Below are 21,897 nucleotides of genomic sequence, written 5' to 3'. Positions count from 1 at the left end.
ACCTCTTTTTTTTCCTCTTCCTACTCCTCCTCCTCTTGTTCTTCCTCCTCTTCCTCCTCCTCCTCCTCTTCTTCTTGACATTTGTTGGGTTCATGCATTTCTCCCCAGGCGCACACACACACACACACACACACACACACACTGGCACATGCAACACGGTATAACACTACTATTAATACTATGACTTCTTCCTCCTCCTCCTCCTCCTCCTCCTCCTCCTCCTCCTTCTCCTCCTCCTTCTAGTATTCTTTTGTGTTCCTTTGTGTTCCTCTCAATATATTTCAGTTCCTTTCAGGTGCAGTTGCTTGGTTTCACTGTACCACGACTTTCATTTCTTGGCTAACTCCTCTCTTATCCTTTACGGGACTTACAATTTAACAAGGCCTCTCTCTCTCTCTCTCTCTCTCTCTCTCTCTCTCTCTCTCTCTCTCTCTCTCTGTTTATTTTTCTTTTTATTATTTGTTGCCCTTGTTAAGCTTCCGTCTTGCATAATAGAGAAAAAAAAGAAATTTCTCACTATCACAACATCTCCACACCTGTCACACCTCCACACCTGCCACACCTGCCACATCTCTACACCTCACACCTCTCACATCTGTCACACCTCTACACCTCTACACCTCACACCTGTCACATCTCTACATCTCACACCTGTCACATCTCACACCTTCACACCTCCACACCTGTCACACCTGTCACACCTCACACCTACCACCATTACTTCTCAAAAAAAGGAAAGTCTGTATTATAAGTTACAGACATTATTTATCTCTCTTATCCCCATTCATCTTACTTCTTTCCTTCCTTCCTTCCTTTCTTCCTTTTTTCCTTCCTTTCTTCCTTCATCTTCATTTTTTTCCTTCCTTCCCTCTTTCATCTTTTTTTCCTTCCTTCCTTCTTTCATCTTCCTTTTTTCCTTCTCTTTTTTTCAGTTATCAAAACAAGTTGACTATTTGGTGATTTTCTACAGCTTCAGAAACTCATGTGGGGGATTGAAATAGTGAAGACTGGCCATTATTTTTCTGACCTCCATACACCCTTCCTTGTCTCAATAAAATGGTGTTATTGTAGCCAAACTGTCTTAAAATGTCCCAAGAGCATGCCAAACTGTCTTAAAATACCCCAAAAACATGCCAAACTGTCTTAATATACCCCAAAAAAAACATACCAAACTGTCTTAAAATGCTCTAAGAAACATGAGTCTCCATATTCATTCTGGTGACTATTTGGTGATTTTCTACAGCTTCAGAAACTCATGTGGGGGATTAAAATAGTGAAGACTGGGGCCATTAATCTTCTGACCCCCATAGGCCCTTCCTAATGTCAATAAAATGGTCTAATGGCACATAAATCTCAAGGTAGAAATGTGTCCCAGTACTGAAAGGGTTAAAATAGTGAAGACTGTGGCCATTAATCTCCTGACCTCTACAGACCCTTGCCAATGTTAATAAAATGGTCTGATGGTACACAAATCTCAAGGTAGAAATGTGTCCCAGTACATAAGGGGTTAATCTTGCTGCCTTCCTTCAGATTCAAAGCAAAATTAACCTTGTGGAAATGATAGTAAGGCACATTTTTACCTTTTTGACCTTCCTTCCTTCAAATTCAGAGCAAAAATTCACCTTCTTGAATTCATTAAGCCACATTGTTACCTTTTTAACCTTCCTTCCTTCAATTTAAGAGCAAAAACTTATCTTCTAGAATTCATTAAAGCATGTTACGATCCTTTTTAACCTTCCTTCCTTCAAATTCAGAGCAAAAATTTATCTTCTAGAAATGATTAAGTCATTTTATTGCCTTTCTTAATCTTGCTTTCTTCAATTTAAGAGCAAAAATTTTACTTTCTAGAATTCTGTAAGGCATTTCATTACCTTTTTTCAACATTACTTCCTTCACTTCCCTGTAATGTTAACCTTTCAGAATTCATTAAGACACATTATTACCTTTCTTAATCTTCCTTCCTTCAATTTCAGGTCAAAAATTCACTTTCTAGAAATCATTAAGACATTTTATTACCTTTTTAATCTTGCTTCCTTCAAATTCAGGGCAAAAATTCACCTTCTAGAAATCGTTAGGACCCTACACAAGCTTCCTTTCCCCTTTCTTTTTCTTTTCTCTCCCTACACCAGCTTTTTTCCCCCAGTTCCTCTCATTTCCCTCTCTTTTCCTTCTTTTCCCATCTTCAACAGCTTTCTTTCCCCTCTTCTTTCTCTCTTTTCCCTCCTACACTAGCTCTCTCTTTTTCCCTCCTGTCTCTCCCTTTTCTCTCTCTGTTCCCTCTTTTCCTCTCCTACACCAGCTTTCCCTTTCCCTCTCTTTTCTTTCTCTCTTCCTTCTGTACACCAGCTTTCCTTTTCCCTCCTTCCCTCTCTTTTTGCTTCCTTTTTCTCCTCCTCCTTCTTTTCCCTCCTGTTTCTCTCTTTTCTTTGTTTTCCCTCCCTTTCCCACCCTCATTCCCCTCTCTTTTCCCTCTTCTTCCCTCCCTACACCAGCTCTACACACAACATCCACTTGCCAATCTGTATGACCTCCTCCTCACAAGTGTGGCACAGTTGGCTCTCTGGCGTGTCTGGTGCCTCATCTCGGAATATCTCCATGGTCTTTTTCAGCAGTGCCTTGGAGAGAAGCATGCGTTTCTTGAGCTGCTGGCGGGAGATGCGCTTGAAGGCAAAGCTCCTCAGGGCATTTTGCAGTATGGTCTTGTTGTACTCGTAGAAAGTAAGGCCAACGTAGTGAGCTGTGTGGGCCGTGGATGGGTCCAACCGGGAACACACTGTCAAGAACTCTTTGCATGCTGTCTCCTTCTTGTCCACCTCCTGTGTGTGTGAGAACGGGGAATTAGGGAGGGGAAGGGTGAATTGGGGCAGGGACAGGATGAAATGGAGAGGGACAGGGTGAAATAAGAAGGGACAGGGTGAAATAAGAAGGGAAAGGGTGAAATAGAAAAGGGAGGGGTGAAAGGAGGAGGGAAAAGGTGAAATGGAGAGGGAAAGGGTGAATTGGAGCAGGGACAGGGTGAAATGTAGAGGGAAAGGGTGAAATGGAGAGGGACAGGGTGAAATGGGGCAGGGAAAGGGTGAAATGGAGAGGGACAGGGTGAAATAAGAAGGAAAAGGGTGAAAGGGAGAGGGAAAAGGTGAAATGTAGAGGGAAAAAGGTGAAATGGAGAGGGGAAGGGTGAAATGGAGAGGAAAAGGTGAAATGGAGAGGGAAAAGGATGAAAGAGGGAGGGAAAGGGTGAAAAGAAGAAGAAAAGGGTGAAAAGGAGAAGAAAAGGGTGAAAAAAGAGGAGGGAAAGAGTGAAATTAGAAAGGAAAAGGATGAAAGGAGGAGGAAAAGAGTGAAGGGAGGCAGGGAAAGGGTGAAATAAGAAGGAAAGGGTGAAATGAGAAGGGAAAGGATGAAATGTAGAGGAAAAGAGTGAAAGAGAGCAGAATAAAGGTGAAAAATGGAGGAAGGGATGAAAAGAGGTTATTCTACAGTGTTTTAGGGTGGAATGGGGTTACTCTGACAGTATTTAGGTGGCAAAGGGTGAAAAGTGGCAAAGGGTGAGAAATTGGAGGTATTCTGCAGTGTTTTGTGAGGGAAAGGGTGAAAAGGAGTTATTCTGCAGTGTTTTGGGAAGGAAGACAAGATTTCTACATTATTAACTGAGAAACACTCTTGAAAACCCTGCTAATCATCTCTGTGGCCTTGGAAAACAGTCAGGGTGAGAGAATAAAATGTTTTCAAGGATGTTTTTACAGTTCTAGAGGCAGGGTGACAAGATTTCTGCATTATTAACTGGAGAAACACTCTTGTAAACCCGCTAGTCATCCCTGTGGCACTTGAAAAAGTCATGGTGAGAGAGAGAAGAGCAATTTTTAATGTGTTTTTACAGTTCTAGAAGCAGAGTGACAAGATTTCTGCATTATTAACTGGAGAAACACTCTTGTAAACCCGCTAGTCATCCCTGTAGCCCTTGAAAACAGTCATGGTGAGAGAACAAAGTGTTTTAAAAGATGTTTTTATGGTTCTATAGGCAGAGTGACAAGATTTCTACATTACTAACTGGAGAAACGCTCTTGAAAATCCCGCTAGTCATCCCTGTGGCCCTTGAAAAAGTCATGGTAAGAGAGGAAAGCATTTCTGATCTGCAAATATGTCATCCTTGCCTTACATAAGAAAAAATCAACAAATAACACATCTGTACCCATTTAGCATAGAAGAACACCACTTACTGACTAACTGACTTACTGACCTGCCAGTGTATGTCGTCCTTGTCAATGGTGTGTGCCTTCTCCTGCGTCCGGCCGTACAGCTGCAGGAGGGAGTGTTTGACAGCATGCAGGTGGTAGTGGTTGGGGTGCACCTTCTCCAGCCACTCCTTCTGCAGGGCCTCTAAGCTGTCGATGGTTGGGTTAGCCAGCGCCTGCTCCACTGTGCCTCCCAGGGACAGACTGAGGGACACTGCATCCTTCACACTGACCTTAAAAGATACAGAGAGAGATACATAGATAGATACATAGGGTTAGACAGATATGGATAGAAAGATTTAGGTAGAAAAAAAGGATAGATAGATTTAGACAGATATAGATAATAGATAGATAGACACATAGATAGATAGATACATAGAGTTAGACAAATAGATAGATATATAGATTTAGACAGATATGGATAGAAAAATTTAAGTAGAAAGAAGGATAGATAGATTTAGACAGATATAGATAATAGATATAATGATTTGGGTACATAGATAGATAGATAGATAGTGAAGTTTCAAGACATTTGTCCCGGATTTTTGTCTAACTCTTCATCTTTTAGGGAACTGGCAATCAAGAGAGAGAGAGAGAGAGAGAGAGAGAGAGAGAGAGAGAGAGAGAGAGAGAGAGAGAGAGAGAGAGAGAGAGAGAGAGAGAGAGAGAGATTTTGATAGATAGATAGATATAGTTATATATTAAGAAGTTCAGTTTTCCACACAGGATGGTGGACATCTGGAACGGTTTGAGTAAAGAGATTGTAGCAGCAGAAAGTGTGCACAAATTGAAGGAAAAGTTGGAGAAAAGTAGATATGGAGACAGGTCACTAGGAGCCCCAGCCCCACTCCAACCCTGTAATATATAACACGCACGCACACACGGACACTCAAGGAAAGAGGAAAGGAAGAAAATAGAGAGAAAATTAAAGAAAGGAGGAATCGAATAAAACAGATAAATAGAAATAGGTAAACACACACACACACACACACACACACACACACACACACAGAAAAGAGACAATAACACTCAAGAAACATGCACAAATTTAAGGAAAAATCTGATAAAAATATAGACAGACCACTCTACACACACACACATACACACACCTCCATGCCACAGCCGCGACACAGCCAGGGCGCCACATCATCAAGTGGATTGGATGGTAGGACATTTTTTTTACACCGGCGACAAACCAACGCTGAGAAATTAGTGTCTAGCTCAGTGGGGTCAGCACAGCGGCGGCAGGAGCAGTGGTAGAGCCGGGTGAGTCTGAGGTGGTCCCTGCGCGCCCGAGTGCCCCAAAGGATGTCCGTGTAGAGGCCTGTGATGGGGTCGCCCTTTGCTATAGGGTCTGAAGCCAGCACTGTCAGTTTTCCATCCTGTGTAGTGAAGAGATGGTTTCAGTGGGGTGTGTTGGTGTGTTTGTGTGTGTTTGGGTGTGGTGTGTTGGGGTGGTGTTGGTATGTGTGCATGGTGGTAGTGGTGGTAGTGGGGTGTGTTTGTGGGGGTGTGTTTAGGGTGTGTTTGGGGTGTGTTGTTGTTGTTGTTGTTTGGTGGTGGTGGTGGTGGTGGTGGTGGTGGTGGTGGTGGTGGTGGTGGTGGTGGTGGTGGTGGTGGTGGTGGTGGTGGTGTGTGGTTGATTGTAGTGTTTGTGGGGGTGTGTTAGTGGGTGTGTTTGGGGTGTGTGCATGGTGGTGGTGGTGGTGGTGGTGGTGATGTGTGTGTGTGTGTGTGTGTGTGTGTGTGTGTGTGTGTGTGTGTGTGTGTGTTTCACTGTTTGATCTGGTGCAGTCTTTGACGAGACAGCCAGACGTTACCCTACGGAACGAGCTCAGAGCTCATTATTTCCGATTTTCGGATAGGCCTAAGACCAGGCACACACCACACACCGGGACAACAAGGTCACAGCTCCTCGATTTACATCCGTACCTACTCACTGCTAGGTGAACAGGGGCTACATGTGAAAGGAGACACACCCAAATATCATTCATTCATATCTTATCAAAATGTCTACAACAACAACAACAACTACTGCTACTACAACTACAGCTACCACCACCACCACCACCACTGCCGCTCTCACCTTCCACAGTGTCTTGGTGTTGGGCATACAGGAGTGGCTGACGAGGGAGGCCATGGGGTACAGTCCTATCACCTCAGCATAGGGCATCTTTGTGGGCACCTGGTTTAGCTTCACCAGCCTTAAGATCTGCAGGAGACAGTGTTATGTTAGCTGGCTCACCCTCAGACTGCCCTTCATAGTGTTATCTCTTTCTCTGGCACACTCTGGAACTCCCTGCCTGCTTCTGTATTTCCAACTCTCTAATGTAGAAGTTTACTATAATTATAGTACTCTCAGTCATTCATACCTTTGTCTGGCACACTCTGGAACTCCCTGCCTGATTCTGTGCTTCCAATTTCCTAATGCAAAAGTTAACCAGTACTCTCAATTATTCACCACTACTCTGTGCACCTCTCTAATGCAAGAGTTAACCAGTACTGTCAAATATTCACCACTTCTCTGTCCACCTCTCTAATGCAAGATTTAACCAGTACTCTAAATCATTCACCAATACTCTGTCCACCTCTCTAATGCAAGATTTAACCAGTATTCTCAGTCATTCACCACTACTCTGCCCACTTCTCTAATGCAAGAGTTAACCAGTACAAAAATAAAGGCTGAGAGGAGGAAAATGTCCTAATGTCCTACTCACAGTCATCAATGAGGCGTCCGAGGCATTGATGTCCGGGAAAGTGTCCAGTTTGAAGGCCTCCCGGAGCATTTTGATCACATCCTGCATCTGCTGTGTGTGCTCCTGCTCCAGCTGTAGTTGGTCCTGCTGTTCCTGCTGTGTGGACGCCTGTAAGCGGGTGGTGTTGAGGCGAGCGGTGCAGGTTCTCCAGCGCTGCCCCCACGCCCCGTCCCGCCCTGCCTCCACTAGACACCTGCAGTAGTAGTGGTGGTGGTGGTGGTGGTGGTGGTTGTGGTGGTGGTGGTTAGACAAATTATTATTAACCTTCAGTACTGGGACATATTTCTACCGTGAGATTTGTGTATGATTAGACCATTTCATTTTTAACGACCCAAACAGTAGATAATGCTCCATGAAGCATTTTGAACCCCCATGCATTTGATGTCTATATCAAGTGTGTGTCTTTAGTGCATCACCACTACATGTCAGCTTTGTTCCTACCAGAGATGGATGGAGCCTGAACACTGGTCTGCTATTACCCAGCTACCTTCTGTACCAGACACATTTACGCTGTGGTCAGCTACACAGGCCAGAATCTCCCTCTCAGATTTCAGATTCAGATAGTTTATTGACCACAGAAAAATATATAAATGGAAAAATTAAAGTCTTTGGTCCAAATTACAATAACTGATTCTTTAAAACTATACAACTATTTGGTAATCTATAAAGCAATAAACACACATGCATATTGTACAAAGCAAATAAAACCAGAGAGGAGGAAGTGTGGGGAGGAAATGCTTAGTGTCAAACATATGGTCTGAGTGAGGTGTCAGGGCAGAGAGTTCACTTATTTAGGTTAATTTGAGCTTCCTTGAGTAAACTGTCCATCATCCGAGTGTAGGTTGGGCTTTCTCACTCAGGGCAATGGTTTCCTAGCGGGTGGGCTTTGAGATAGGAGGTACCCCAAAAAGTATTCCCTTTAGCCCAGAAATTCCCATGGTATAAATAAATAAATAAATAAAAAAATAAAGGTTGTGTTAGTGTAGGTGCACCAGACGGGTGACACCAGGTAAGGGTTGTTTGGTGAGTGGGATATTGTAGTGTGTGAGTGATTTGTTGGTGTGTGGTGCTGTGGTGCATCAGGCCTAGCTCATTTGTGTGAAGTGATTAAGTGGTGCAGTGAGTGTTAAACTACTGTATATTGACATTAGGAAGGGTCTATAGAGCTCAGAAGATTAATGGCCACAGTCTTCACTATTCTAATCCTCCACATGAGTTTCTGAATCCTTATAAAATCACCAAATAGTTATTAGAATAAATAGGAAGCACATCATGCTACTGAGTATGGAAACTCATGTTTTTCAGGGCATTTTAAGACAGTTTGGCATGCTTTTGAGGTACTTCAAGACAGTTTGGCATGTTTTTTAGGACATTTTAAGACAGTTTGGCATGTTTAAGAGGCATTTTAAGACAGTTTGGCTACAATAAGACCATTTCATTGACATTAGCAAGGGTCTATGGAGGTCAGAAGATTAATGGCCACAGTCTTCACTATTTTAATCCCCCACACAATTTTCTGAATCTTTATAAAATCATCAAATAGTCACTAGAATGAATAGGAAAATGCATCATAGTATTGAAGAGATTAAGGCCTCCTAGATACATTAATGGTGAAAACTGTCAGTCCATCTTGGTGCCTGTCTGTCTAGCATCCACCATCTCACCAATCACTCATAACACACACACCTGCTTATATCCTGGTGACCTTATACTCCCTAATGACAACCTGGTGACCGTAAAACTAACACCTGTGACCTCGCCAAGCACTTACAACATGCACACTCCTTTCTATATCTTGGTGACCTTATGCCTTATGCCCCTCAATGACATATCCTGATGACTCTAAAACTGACATTTCTTAATAAATTAATAAAAAAAAAAATGCCTCTCTCTGTCTTGGTGCCTGTCCTGTACCAGTCACCATCTCACCAATCACTCAACACTCACCTTATATCTTGGTGATCTAACAATGACCTCTCTTCCTCAACAGTTATGACCTCACCTGAGAGTCATCACCAAGTCGCAGGGGTAGTTTGGTGCCTCCTGGTCACAGTGGTGACCAATGGTGACCCTGGCTGCCCTGGTGATGCTGCATTCTGGCTGGTGATCCGGGCTGGACTCACACTTCATCCCACACAAAGGCCAGGAACACTGCGAACATCTGCGGAAAGGTGTGTGTTTCACTGTTTCACTATTTGACCTGCTGCAGTCTCTGACGAGACAGCCAGACGTTACCCTACGGAGCGAGCTCAGAGCTCATTATTTCCGATCTTGGGATAGGCCTGAGACCAGGCACACACCGGGACAACAAGGTCACATCTCCTCGATTTACATCCCGTACCTACTCAATGCTAGGTGAACAGGGACTACATGTGAAAGGAGACACACCCAAATATCTCCAACCGGCCGGGGAATCGAACCCCGGTCCTCTGGCTTGTGAAGCCAGCGCTCTAACCACTGAGCTACCGGGTGTGTGTGTGTGTGTGTGTGTGTGTGTGTGTGTGTGTGTGTGTGTGTGAGTTTCTTCTCTTCCTTTTACTCCTCCTCCTCCTCCTCCTCCTCCTCCTTTTCATTCTTCTTCTCCTTCTCCTCCTTCTTCTTCTTCTCCTCCTATTCCTCCTTCTCTTTCTTCCTCTTTATTCTTCTGATTTATATGGAAGGAAAGCATTCTTCTCCTCCTCTTCCTCCTCCTCCTCCTGCTACTCTTCCTTCCTTCCTTTACCTCAACTACCACCACCACCTCCTCTTCCTCCTCCTCCTTCTCTTCCTCTTTCCTCTATCATCCCAACCTGTCCTCATCTCCTCCTCCTCCTCCTCCTCTTCTTCATCCTCTTCCTTCTACCACTACAGTTTGTCCCCTTCTCCTCCTCCTCCTCCTTCAGATCTATTTCTTATACTTCTTCTGTCCTATACCACTACTTCCACCACCACCTCCTCCTCCTCCTCCTCCTCCTCCTCCTCCTCCTCCTCCTCCTCCTTCAAACTTATTCCTCATCCTTCTCTCCTCTTAACTAAAACACCACCTACTTTGTCTCTTCCTTCTATCAACACCTCCTCCTCCTCCTCCTCCTCCTCCTCCTCCTCCTCCTCCTTACTTGTATTCCCCCGAGATCCTTCTGTAGCATCCCAGACACACACGCTCTGCTTCCTGTCGGGGTCTGTATCCTGCCGGGGGCCCAACACCAGTGGCACCTCACTCAGGATCTCCTCCCCCACCGCCAGGTCCCGGCACGCCACCAGCAGCCGCCCCACTGCCTTCCTCTTGGTGACCTGCAGTGGTGAGGGTGGTGGTGGTGGGAGGGGAAAGAGGGAAGTCAGTGGTGATGGTAGTGGTGGTGGTGGTGGTGGTGGTGGTGGTGTAGTAGTAGTAGGAGGAGGAGGAGGAGGAGGAGGAGGAGGAGGAGGAGGAGGAGGAGGAGGAGGAAGAGGTGGAGGAAAAGAAGAAGAAGAAGAAGAAGAAGAAGAAGTAGTAGTAGTAGTAGTAGTAGTAGTAGTAGTAGTAGTAATAGTAGTAGTAGTAGTAGTAGTAGTAGTAGTAGTAGTAGTAGTAGTAGTAGTAGTAGTAGTAGTAGTAGTAGGAGTTTTTCACTATTAACTTAATCTATTTTCATCATTTTATCATAATTATTATTATTATCATTATTATCATCATTATTATTATTATTATTATTATTATCTACATTTGTGGTTTACGTGACTCTCTCTCTCTCTCTCTCTCTCTGCAACCTATTAACACACTGCAACACACACACACACACACACCAAACTAGGATGCATCTACATAATGAAGACGTGACACACAATATATGGCCTGTGCTTGCCTCGCTCACTCGAACACTGCAACACACACACACACACACACACACACACTTCTATCACAGCCTATCTTACCGTGAATGGCCTGCATGCTTCCTTGTGTCTCTCCCATCCTTGCTTCTGACACGCCTTGCTGCAGTAGAACACTTGCCTGCAGCCAGTACACTTGGTCTCAGCCTCCTCGCCGCACCACCCACACGCCCCCCCGTCCATCCCGCCCTAGCACTTCCCAGTAGGCACACGTGGCGCCCTACACTGAGGTGGCACCCTGGCACCCTCCACAGCCAAAAACAAGTGCCTGGGTACCTCTAGTCTTGCGTCAGCCACCCCTGCCCGTTCTGCCGCTCACCTCCCTTGCTGGTCTTGCTCTCTCTCTCTCTCTCTCTCTCTCCTAGTTTTCTTCTTTTTTTCTCTCTTTTCCTTTTCTTGGCACTAAGGAAAGTTTACGTGTATGAGGGGGGAATGAAAGAGGGGTTGGGGTCTCTCTCTCTCTCTCTCTCTCTCTCTCTCTCTCTCTCTCTCTCATATATAAGGTGATTTTTTTTCTTGTCCATTTCGTATTATTTTAGTTTTTAAGAGAGAGAGAGAGAGAGAGAGAGAGAGAGAGAAAGGAGGGAGGGAGGGCGAGGGGAGGGGGCGTGTTGGAGGAAGCATGCCCAAAATATCTCTGAGGGAGGAAGGGGTGACACACACACACACACACACACACACACACACACACACACACACAGCGGGCACGAGTGGTAATGAAACACAGTCTTCATCTATAAACACTTTTAAAACATCAACAACAAAAAAAACAACCCATTTTCAAGCAGCGGCTCTTCCTTACACACACACACACACACACACACACATGCACGCACTTATACTGCTAGCCAAGTGATCTGTGTCTGTGTCACTGTGTGTGTGTGTCTGTATGTGTGTGTGTGTGTGTGTGTGTGTGTGTGTGTGTGTGTGTGTGTGTGTGTGTGTGTGTGTGTGTCTGCAGGTTGTGTCGGTGGTGTGTGTTGTGAGTTGTATTGTGAGAGGGTCAGCTCTCACCACGGCTGTAACAAGCCGTGTGCTGCAGAGTGTTCGTCCTGTACCTAGTGTGTAGTACATGTTTGTTAATGTGTCACTACAACCATAAAACTCCCTTATAATCTAAACCCATGTATCTTCAAGTACGTAGAGCCTTTGAGTGTAGCGGGGCGCGGCGGCGGCGCTGAAGTGTTTGGGATACAGTCCATGCTGATGTGCCTGTGTGTTGGTGATGGTGGTGATGGTGCTGTGGGGTGTGGTGGCGTCTTGGCGTGGTGGCGTTATGGCGCCGCTATGGTGGCCTCCCACTGTCGTAGCTCCGCCAGGTTTGCCTTGGCCATGGCGCACAACTTTCCCTCTGGTTGGTCCAGCGGCTCGTCCTGCAGCACTCTGATGCACTGCTGCAGCAGCGCCTTGGCTGTCTCGATGTCCTTCCGCAGCGCGGCGGTCTCCTTCTGCGGGGCGTCGGGGTCGCCGCGAGCGCGCGCCAGCACTGCGAGGTGGTACTCGTAGAGCGCCACGCCAGCGTAGGGACCGAGGCGCGCCATGCCTGGGTCGAGCGCCGTGCACACCTTGAGGAAGTCTTGGCATAGCCGCTCCTTGCGCCGCATGTGCTCTGGCGTCGCGGCGGAGGGGTCGCGGCCGTACATCTGCAGCAGCGTGTGTCTGGCGGCGAACAAGTGGAAGTGGTTGGGGTGAACCGTGATGCGGCCGTGGTGGTTCACCAGCTCCTCCAGGCGCCGCAGCTCGGGGTTTGCCAGCGCCGCCTCCAACTCCTCGCCCAGCTGCAGGTTAGCGTCGCTCACCTCCTCCGAGGACAGCGTGGCGCTACACGAGGCGCAGATCCAGTCGGCCAACTCATCGAGGGGCGCGGCGGACAGGAGGAAGCCGTTGGTGCAGCTCTGGCAGCGCAGCGCTGAGAAGTGCGTGCCCAGTTCGGTGGGATCTGCACAGCGGCAGCACGTGCACATGAAGTACTTGCTGTGCTTGAGGTGGTCACGCCGCGCCGCCGTGCCCCACAGGATGTGCGTGTACATGGTGCTGAGGTGCTCGCCGCGGCGGATGTCCACGGCGGCGCGCAGCACCACGCGGCGCTCCTCGGTGAAGGAGTGGCGCGTGTTGGGCGTGCAGGAGTGCTCCATCATGGCGAAGGTCGGGAACAGACCCAGGATCTCAGTCTCCCCCAGGCGGATCTCCAGGGAGTTCACGTCCATGATGCCGGTCACCGTGTGGATGGTGCGCTCTGAGCTGTCAATCTCCTCCTCAGAGAACTCCTGCAGGAAGAAATAGTTCCGCAGGAAGTTCACGATGCGCTTCTGGTTCTGCTCGTGCACGTGTGTGCCCAAGCGGTCCTCGTAATGACTCTCCAGCGCCAGCAGCTGCTCGTACCGCCGCGGCGACCGCTTCTTCAGGGCAAGGCACCTGAAGCGGGAAGGAAGGAGAGGGGTTGTAATGGCCACGCCGGGACACTGTCATTATCATCATCATCAGGAGGAGGAGGAGGAGGATAATAATAATAATAATAATAATAATAATATAATAATAATAATAATAATAATAATAATAATAATAATAATAATAATAATAATAATAATAATAATAATAGTAATAATAATAAAGATAATAATAGTAATAATAATACCGCGAATTGCCAGTGTCTCGTGGAGGTGAGCCATCCAAGCAGCCTTGCTCAACAGCCATCCTCACTGTTCGGAATGGTCGAGAAGCGCTGCGGAGTACTGTGCTCTCTCTCTCTCTCTCTCTCTCTCTCTCTCTCTCTCTCTCTCACCTCATGGCAAAGATGACCTCATAGAAGTGGTTTGTCTCGTCAAAGTTCTGTATGTCGATGGGTGAGCCGATCTCCTGTCCCACCACGCACTCCGGCTGGTGGTCCGCCACGCTGCAGCACTGCGGCCCGCACATCGGCCACCCGCACCGCTCACACCTGAGGGCACGCCACCAACACTCCTCAGCAGGACGGTTGGAGGAGGCAGGGGTGGGGTAGGAGTGTGTGGAGATGAGGATGAGATGATACATGATACTGTGCAGTGTCCTCTCAGTGTCCTAACAACCAATCATTCCTCTTCCTCTCAATTCTCGAAAGAGGGTGAGCGGCGTCGCCATTAACTCCTTCATTACTGAGACGTTTTATTTTATTTTGATTTTTGTGTACGATTGGACCATTTTATTGACGTTAGTAAGGATCAATGGGGGTCAAAAGATTAATGGCCACAGTTTTCACTATTTTAATTCCCCACAGAAGTTTCTGAAGCTGTATAAAATCACCAAATAGTCACCAGAATGAATATGGAAACGCGTCATGGTACTGAAGGGATTAAAGCGAGGAACACAGACGTCCGCGTGCCCTTTGTCCCACTACAGATGAACAGGCAATACCATACACGATTATAAGAAATGGAAATACTCGAAAATACAGAGATAATGACACGTAGAGATTATCAGTAGCTGGATAATGTTAATACGAAGTGAATACAATCTATACACCAAGAAATTATCGCCGGAGATTAAATATATTAGGTAAAACAGAGAGTTATTGAGTCGTGGTAGGTAAAATGAAGTGAGGAGATTCAGAAATATGGAGATTATGAGAAATATTGAGAATGTGAGGTATATAATGATGGCGAGGCAAGGAAATGACTCTCTCTCTCTCTCTCTCTCTCTCTCTCTCTCTCTCTCTCTCTCTTTTCTAATTTTTTTTATCCTACCAACATTTCTTTCTCTTCCGTTTCTTTTTTTAGAGTAGAGAAAATTTTCGCATTCTTTCTTTCTTTCTTTTTGTGGAATTAGAGGAAGTTCTCTCTCTCTCTCTCTCTCTCTCTCTCTCTCTCTCTCTCTCTCTCTCTCTCTCTCTCTCTCTTTCCATTCCTTTTCCTTCTATCTTCTAAAAACCACACCTCTTACACACTCTCTCAAATCCGCACCTTTCTACACTTTCTCTAGCCCTTTAACACGCTCTCCCACACACTTAAACCCTGCTCCCAGTCCCCACTCACCTGTAGGAGCCGTCGACTCTCTTGTAACAGCCAAGACACACCGGCTCTGTCACCTGTTTCGGCCCCACCACTATCGGGTCCTCGCGTAAGATTATGTCGCCAGCCTTCAGGTCGCGCGAAGCCACCATGTACCTTCCAAGCTCTGGAGAGTGGAGTACCTGCAGGCAGAGAGAGAGAGAGAGAGAGAGAGAGAGAGAGAGAGAGAGAGAGAGAGAGAGGGAGGGGAGGGAATTAAGAGTGAGTTATAGAGAGGGAAAGGAAAAATGAGTTGGAGAGAGAGAGAGAGAGAGAGAGAGAGAGAGAGAGAGAGAGAGAGAGAGAGAGAGAGAAAGAGTAAAATGTAAAGAGAAAGAAAGAAAATTTTGTTGTAGAGAGAGAGAGAGAGAGAGAGAGAGAGAGAGAGAGAGAGAGAGAGAAATTTGCAGTTATCGTGACATTACCTGGAATGGCTGGCACTGATCTTTGTGGCCCTGCTTCCAGTGCTCCCTCTGGCACTCTCTCTTGCAGTAGAAGGCTTGTCTGCAGTTAGAGCAGCGAAGTTTAGCCAGAAAGCCGCAGTTTGCACACATTCCCACCTCTGCCTCCTGTCCGTCCTCGCCGCCACCCTCCATGCTGTTTAGAGAGAGAGAGAGAGAGAGAGAGAGAGAGAGAGAGAGAGAGAGAGAGAGAGAAAGGTTACATCAGTCACTGTGTTGCTTTGTGTTACGTTAAGGTGTCTTACTATTACTACTACTACTGCTGCTACTGCTACTACTACTACAACTACTACTACTACTACTACTACTAATAATAATAATAATAATAATAATAATAATAATAATAATGATGATGATAATAATAATAATAATAATAATAATAATAATAATAATAATGATAATACTACCACTACTACTACTACTACTACTACTACTACTACTACTACTACTACTACTACTACTACTACTACTACTACTACTACCACCACTACTACTACTACTACTACTACTACTACTACTACTACTACTACTCCAATGTGTTCATGATTTTAATAGACTGCAACTCTCTCTCTCTCTCTCTCTCTCTCTCTCTCTCTCTCTCTCTCTCTCTCTCTCTCTCTCTCTCTCTCTTAACCTGAAAGCTCTGCGGCGTAGTTCAGGAAGATAATCCCAAGTCTTCTTCTTCTCCTCCCTCCTCCTCTTCTCCTCCTCCTCCTCCTCTTCCTCTTCCTTCTTCCTTTCTTCTTTGGCATTTTGTCTCTCTTCATTTCCTGTCTTCATTTGTGAGTTTTTTCCTCTTTTTCTTCTTTTTCTTCCTCCTTTTCTTCCTCCTCCTCCTCTTCCTCTTCCTCCTCCTCCTCCTCCTTTTTCTCTTCCTGTTGTGCTTCATTCATCTCTTTTCTCTTCTCCTCTTCCTCTTTTCTTCTTTTCTCTTCCTTTTCCTCCTCTTCTTTCTTTTTCCTCTTTTCTTCTTCTTCTCTTTCCTTCCTTTCTTTCTCTTCTTTCTTCTTCATTTCCTCTTCTTCCTTTCTTTTCTTCTCTTCTTCCTTCTTTCTCTTTTCATCCTCTTCCTTCTTCTTTATTTCCTTCTTCCTCTTCTCCTCTTCCTTCCTCTTTTCTCCTTCTCCTCTTTTCTATTTTCTTCCTCCTTCTTCTTGTTCTTCTTCTTCTCCTCTTCTTCTCTCCCATCACCTCCTCCCTCTTCTTTTCCTCCTCCTTCTTCTCTTCCTTCTTCTCTTCCTCCTCTTCCTTCCCTCCTACGGCTCCTCTTTCCTTCCTTCCTTCCTCTTTCTTCCCTCTTCCTCTTGCGCGTCTTCCTCTTCCTCCTCTTGTTTTCTCTCCTCTCCCGCTCTCACTCTCTCTCCTCTCTCTCCCTTTTCCTTTCCCTTTTGCCTCTCCACTGACCTTTCGTGCTTCATCTGTGACCTTTCCCGCCGTCTCTTGCACTTGGCTGACCTTTTCTGCTGTTATTGGTTCCTTTGTGACCTTTTTCGGCGTCTGTGCTTCATCTGTGACCTTTTTCGTGTTCTGTGCCTCATCTTTGACCTTTTCTTTGGTCTGTGCTTCATCTGTGACCTTTTCCAGTGACTCTGCTTCATCTGTGATTTTTTCCAATGTCTGTGCTTCATCTGTGACCTTTTCCAGTGTCTGTACTTCATCTATGACCTTTTCCAATGTCTGTGCTTCATCTGTGACCTTTTCCAACGTATGTGCTTCATCTGTGACCTTTGCCAGTGTTTGTGCTTCATCTGTGACCTTTTCCAACGTCTGTGCTTCATCTGTGACCTTTGCCAGTGTTTGTGCTTCATTTGTGGCCTTTTCCAACGCCTGTGCTTCATCTGTGACCTTTGCCAGTGTTTGTGCTTCATTTGTGGCCATTTCTGTGGTATGTGCTTCATCTGTGACCTTTTCTAATGTCTGTACTTCATCTGTGACCTTTTCCAACGTCTGTACTTCATATGTGACCTTTTCCAGCGTCTGTCCTTCATCTGTGATCTTTTTTTTGGTCTGTGCCTCATCTGTAACCTTTTCCAATGTCTGTGCATCATCTGTAACCTTTTCCAGTGTATGTGCTTCATCTTTGACCTTTTCCAGTGTCTGTGCTTCATCTGTGACCTTTTCCGTGGTATGTGCTTCATTCGTGACCTTTCCCAGTGTCTGTGGTTCATCTGTGACTTTTTCCAGTGTTTGTGCTTCATTTGTGGCCATTTCTGTGGTCTGTGCTTCATCTGTGACCTTGTCCTGTGGTGTATGCTTCATCTGTGATCTTTTCTGTGGTCTTTGGTTCATGTGTGACCTTTTCTCTCACGTTCGGCACATTGGTGACCTCATTTGTCAAGTTTTGTGCTTCCATGACCTTTTTTTCTGTCGCGTGTGGCTCATTCATGACCTTTTCTAGGGTCTGTGCTACATTAGTGACCTTTTCTGTCGTCTGTGCTTCGTTCGTGACCTTTTCTAGCGAGGCTTGTAGCGTGAGGTGTGCTTCCTGAGTCAGCGGGGCTTCCTGCGGCCCCGTCATGAGAGGTGCGCCCGTCTCCGGTGTCCTGGCGGGGCTGGTGGCTACTTTTTCCTTCCCGCCCCGCCCCCTGCCGCCCCTCCTGCCGCCCCTGCTGGACTTGGCGGGGACGGCGTATGCTGGCGTGTCGTCAGTTGTCGTGTTCGTCAATGTGTCGTGGATGGTGGTGGTGGTGGTGGTGTTGGTGGTCGTTGTGTCGGTGGTTTGGTGTGGCGCGGGTGCCTCGGGGGTGGTCGTGGCGGGGGTGGGGTGATCGTGGTGGTCGTGGTGGTGCAGCATGGCACCAGGCACCCTCTCCATGGACAGCCAGGCGCTCCCACCCATCCTCTTGACGGGCGTGTGGGAGACGGGGTCGGGCGCGGCAGTGTCTGGGGAAGGCGTGGGGGTGGGCGTGCTCACCTCACTCGATGGAGAGTCGTGACATGAGGTGGTGAGGTGAGGGGGCGCGGCGCCTTGCTCCCAGTCCTCGGGCGTGGTGGCGGCGGGCAGCACCTTCCGGGCGAAGGCCGCCAGCAGTCTGCCCACGCCCTGCTGCGTGGTGGCGCCGGCCTGCGCCAGGCTGTCCTGCATGTGGTCCAGCCTGGCCTCCAGCCTGCCGCTCACCGCCTCCAGCAGGCTGCTCCTCCTGTCCAGGCCGCGCACCGCCTCCCGCAGCGCCTGCACCTCCCCCGTCAGGCAGGCCACCGCGGTGCCCTCCTCCCTGCCCCGCGCCTCGCACTCCCGCACAGCGCTCCACAGCCGCTGCATATCCCGCGCCGCCTCCCGCACCTGCTGCTCTGCAGCCGCCAGCCGACTCTCGCCCTCCGCCTGCCGCCGCCACCACTCCTCCATCAGCGCCTCCACCACCGTCCCGCCCTGCCCCGCCATGCTGCCCTCCACTCCCTGGGTGTGTGTGTGTGTGTGTGTGTGTGTGTGTGTTCCGCCTCAGAACACGCTGCGCACGCCCGCACGCACCAGCACGTGCACTACTTACACACGCTTTTCAGTCTCAGCTGATGTTCACCACACCACACCACCACACTACACCACACGCGCGTTTCCCTTCCACCACCACTGTCACCACCACACCGACACCAGCACCATCACCAGCAGCAGCAGCAGCAGCAGCAGGTCATCCAGGAAGTAAAGTCACGCCGCAAATATTTCTCACGCCAGCAGCAGCAGCAGCAGCAGCAGCAGACGACGGCAAGGTCTGAGGCGCTGTTTTCAGCCTCGCCGCGACCTCCGCCCTCCCACTCCCTCTCCCTCACCCACTCTCACTTATAGCTCTCACCCTTCCTGACGGCTTGGCCTCGGATCCTCGCCCCCACCTCCCGCCCCGCCCCGCCCCACCTTGCATTGGGGCAGGCGGGGGATGGTAGGAGAGGCTCCCCCCCTCATTATCAAGAGTATTCTCACGTCTCATGTTAAAATAGGAGACGCTGGAGTGATTTGCCGCCGCCAGCATTGAGTGCGTGCAGTGATGGCGCCCCTCCCTCCTCCCATCCTGCCTCCCTACCCCGGCCTCCCTGCCCCATGCCTCCCTGCACCGCCATTGTTAAAAATACCCGCCACGTGCCGCAGCCACCCCTGCCCTGCCGTGCTCTACACAACCCTACCATGCCCTGCCTCACCTACACATCCCTACACACACTCCTACACGCACACACACACACATACACACACACACGTGCCCTATCTCATCTACCTTGCCTCGCTTTTTAGCCTCTCCTACTTCCTTGTCCTGTCACACACACACACACACACACAGTGGCCTGCCCTCGCCTCAGCAGGACTTGTAGTGTAGTGGTTAGCACACTCGACTCACACTCGAGAGGGTCCGGGTTCGAGTCCCGGAGGCGGCGAGGCAAATGGGCAAGCCTCTTAATGTGTGGCCCCTGTTCACCTAGCAGTAAATAGGTACGGGATGTAACTCGAGGGGTTGTGGCCTCGCTTTCCCGGTGTGTGGAGTGTGTTGTGGTCTCAGTCCTACCCGAAGATCGGTCTATGAGCTCTGAGCTCGCTCCGTAATGGGGAAGACTGGCTGGGTGACCAGCAGACGACCGAGGTGAATTACACACACACACACACACACACACACACACACACACTCACACACACATACAAACCGCGTAGTGTAGTGGTTAGCACACTCGGCTCACAACCGAAAAGCCCTGGGTTCCAGTCCAGGGCGCGGCGAGGCAAATAGGCGCGCCTCTTAATGTGTAGGGTGTGTTCACCTATAGCAGCAAGTAGGTACGGGATGTAACTGGAGGGGTTGTGGCCTCGCTGTCCCGGTGTGTGGAGTGTGTTGTGATCTCAGTCCTACCCGAAAATCGGTCTATGAGTTCTGAGCTCGCTCTGTAATGGGGAAGGGTGGCTGGGTGACCAGCAAACGACCGTGATGAATTACACACACACACACACACACACACACGGACGCACGCACCAGCCTCTCACCTCTCTTCACTTCTCGTCTCAAACAATAATTTCTCACCTCTACTTAGTTTGTCTCATCGCAGAATATTGTTGCTTCTAAAATGAGCACTTGGTTTCCCCTACTACTACTACTACTACTACTACTACTACTACTACTACTACTACCACTACTACTACTACTACTACTACTACTACTACTACTACTACTACTACTACTACTTCTCCGCTATAACATCACTTCACGGCCAAAATATACCTTTCCCACAATCCCTACTACTACTACTACTACTACCACTACTACTACTATTACTACTACCACTACTACTACTACTACTACTACTACTACTACTACTACAACTTTTCCACTATAACATCACTTCACTTCCAAAATATACCCTTTCCACAATTTCCTACTACTACTACTACCACTAATACTACTTCTACTACTACTACTACTACTACTACTACTACTACTACTACTACTACTACTACTACTACTACTTACCTGGTTTCTTGGTGTGTGTTGGTTTTTATCCCTGGAAACACTGTTCACTTTACTTCATGGCGGGAAATTCTCTCTTGTCTTCTTATAAATAGAATAACGTGGTTTTCCTTCTCTCTTTCTCTTTTTCTCTCTCTCTTTGCTTCAAAGTTTTTATTTATATATAGATTTTTTTTCGTCCCCCCTTCTCTCTCTCTCTCTCTCTCTCTCTCTCTCTTTCTCTCACGAACAAGTCCTGCTGAGGCGAGGGCAGGCCACTGTGTGTGTGTGTGTGTGTGTGTGTGTGTGTGTGTGTGTGTGTGTGTGCATGTACGTGTGTGTGTGTGTGTCAGGAAAGAACGAGATGTTGGACTTGGCACATAATTCTCTCTCTCTCTCTCTCTCTCTCTCTCTCTCTCTCTCTCTCTCTCTCTCTCTCTCTCTCTCAGTATGTTTATCTATATCATGTCTGTCTGTCTGTTTTATATATCTGTCTATCTGTCTCTCTTTTTCTGTCTATCTCTCTCTCTCTCTCTCTCTCTCTCTCTCTCTCTCTCTCTCTCTCTCTCTCTCTCTCTCTGGCATCTTGAAGGAGAAAGCCGTGTGCCAACTTTATTTTTAGAGAGAGAGAGAGAGAGAGAGAGAGAGAGAGAGAGAGAGCCCCACCACAAATAGCAATCATTAACATAGCTAAATGCAACAAGGCTTTACATAATACGTGCATTCTCTCTCTCTCTCTCTCTCTCTCTCTCTCTCTCTCTCTCTCTCTCCGTCGCCACATACACTAATTAGAAGAGGCAAAATATTAAATACTAGCAAGATTGGACAAGAGAGAGAGAGAGAGAGAGAGAGAGAGAGAGAGAGAGAGAGAAATTATTACTTATTGAGACTTTGCAATGAGAAAGTAATGAAGGTCCAAATATAGTCCCTTTCTTTCATTCCATACGATAATATCACAAAGTCTTCGTCTCCTTTGTGTGATATTTGTCCTGATTCATGATCGTTCTTCTTTCTCACCAAGACTGTTTTTCAAGGCCACAGAGATGACTAGCGGGGTTTTTATGAGTGTTTCTCCAGTTAATAATGTAGAAATCTTGTCATTCTGCCTCTAGAACTGTAAAAACACCTTAAAAATCGCTCTTCTCTCTCACCAAGACTGTTTT

At 47.3% G+C, this 21,897-nt stretch overlaps 2 protein-coding genes across 3 annotated transcripts; both read right to left on the bottom strand.

Annotated features, from left to right (window-relative positions):
* Positions 1-2,419: 2,419 nt before the first annotated feature.
* On the bottom strand, positions 2,420-11,301 carry LOC123513551 (SET domain-containing protein SmydA-8-like). Its single transcript, XM_045270786.1, is given in 9 exon segments — positions 2,420-2,816; positions 4,241-4,468; positions 5,345-5,617; positions 6,322-6,447; positions 6,953-7,184; positions 8,994-9,152; positions 10,087-10,142; positions 10,145-10,261; positions 10,883-11,301. Coding segments are annotated over 9 exon segments (1,662 nt in total). The 5' UTR covers positions 11,021-11,301; the 3' UTR covers positions 2,420-2,483.
* Positions 11,302-11,566: 265 nt separating this feature from the next.
* Positions 11,567-21,028, bottom strand: LOC123513560 (SET domain-containing protein SmydA-8-like). 2 transcript variants are annotated; one of them, XM_045270798.1, is made up of 5 exons: positions 20,759-21,028; positions 15,285-15,456; positions 14,845-15,002; positions 13,620-13,775; positions 11,567-13,252 (listed from the first exon to the last, which is right to left on the bottom strand). In XM_045270798.1, exons 2-5 carry the CDS (start codon positions 15,453-15,455, stop codon positions 12,112-12,114), a joined length of 1,626 nt encoding a protein of 541 aa, XP_045126733.1. In that variant the 5' UTR covers position 15,456; positions 20,759-21,028; the 3' UTR covers positions 11,567-12,111. The 2 variants fall into 2 exon arrangements, with proteins under 2 accessions (XP_045126733.1, XP_045126743.1); XM_045270808.1 differs by lacking the exon at positions 20,759-21,028 and adding an exon at positions 15,955-16,152.
* Between the last annotated feature and the right edge of the window lie 869 nt (positions 21,029-21,897).

This window comes from Portunus trituberculatus, chromosome 5 (genome assembly GCF_017591435.1).
Source record: "Portunus trituberculatus isolate SZX2019 chromosome 5, ASM1759143v1, whole genome shotgun sequence".
NCBI lineage: Eukaryota > Metazoa > Arthropoda > Malacostraca > Decapoda > Portunidae > Portunus > Portunus trituberculatus.
The sequence above is the reverse complement of the archived record's forward strand: the minus strand, read 5'-3'. Positions and strand labels throughout refer to the sequence as shown.

Coding starts and splice junctions, on each gene's coding strand:
- LOC123513560 (XM_045270808.1), bottom strand. CDS start 16,100: ATGAAGACAGGAAATGAAGAGAGACAAAATGCCAAAGAAGAAAGGAAG. Junction 15,003..15,284: donor ATCAGTGCCAGCCATTCCAG/GTAATGTCACGA, acceptor CTCTGCCTGCAG/GTACTCCACTCTCCAGAGCT. Junction 13,253..13,619: donor GAGGTCATCTTTGCCATGAG/GTGAGAGAGAGA, acceptor TTCCCGCTTCAG/GTGCCTTGCCCTGAAGAAGC.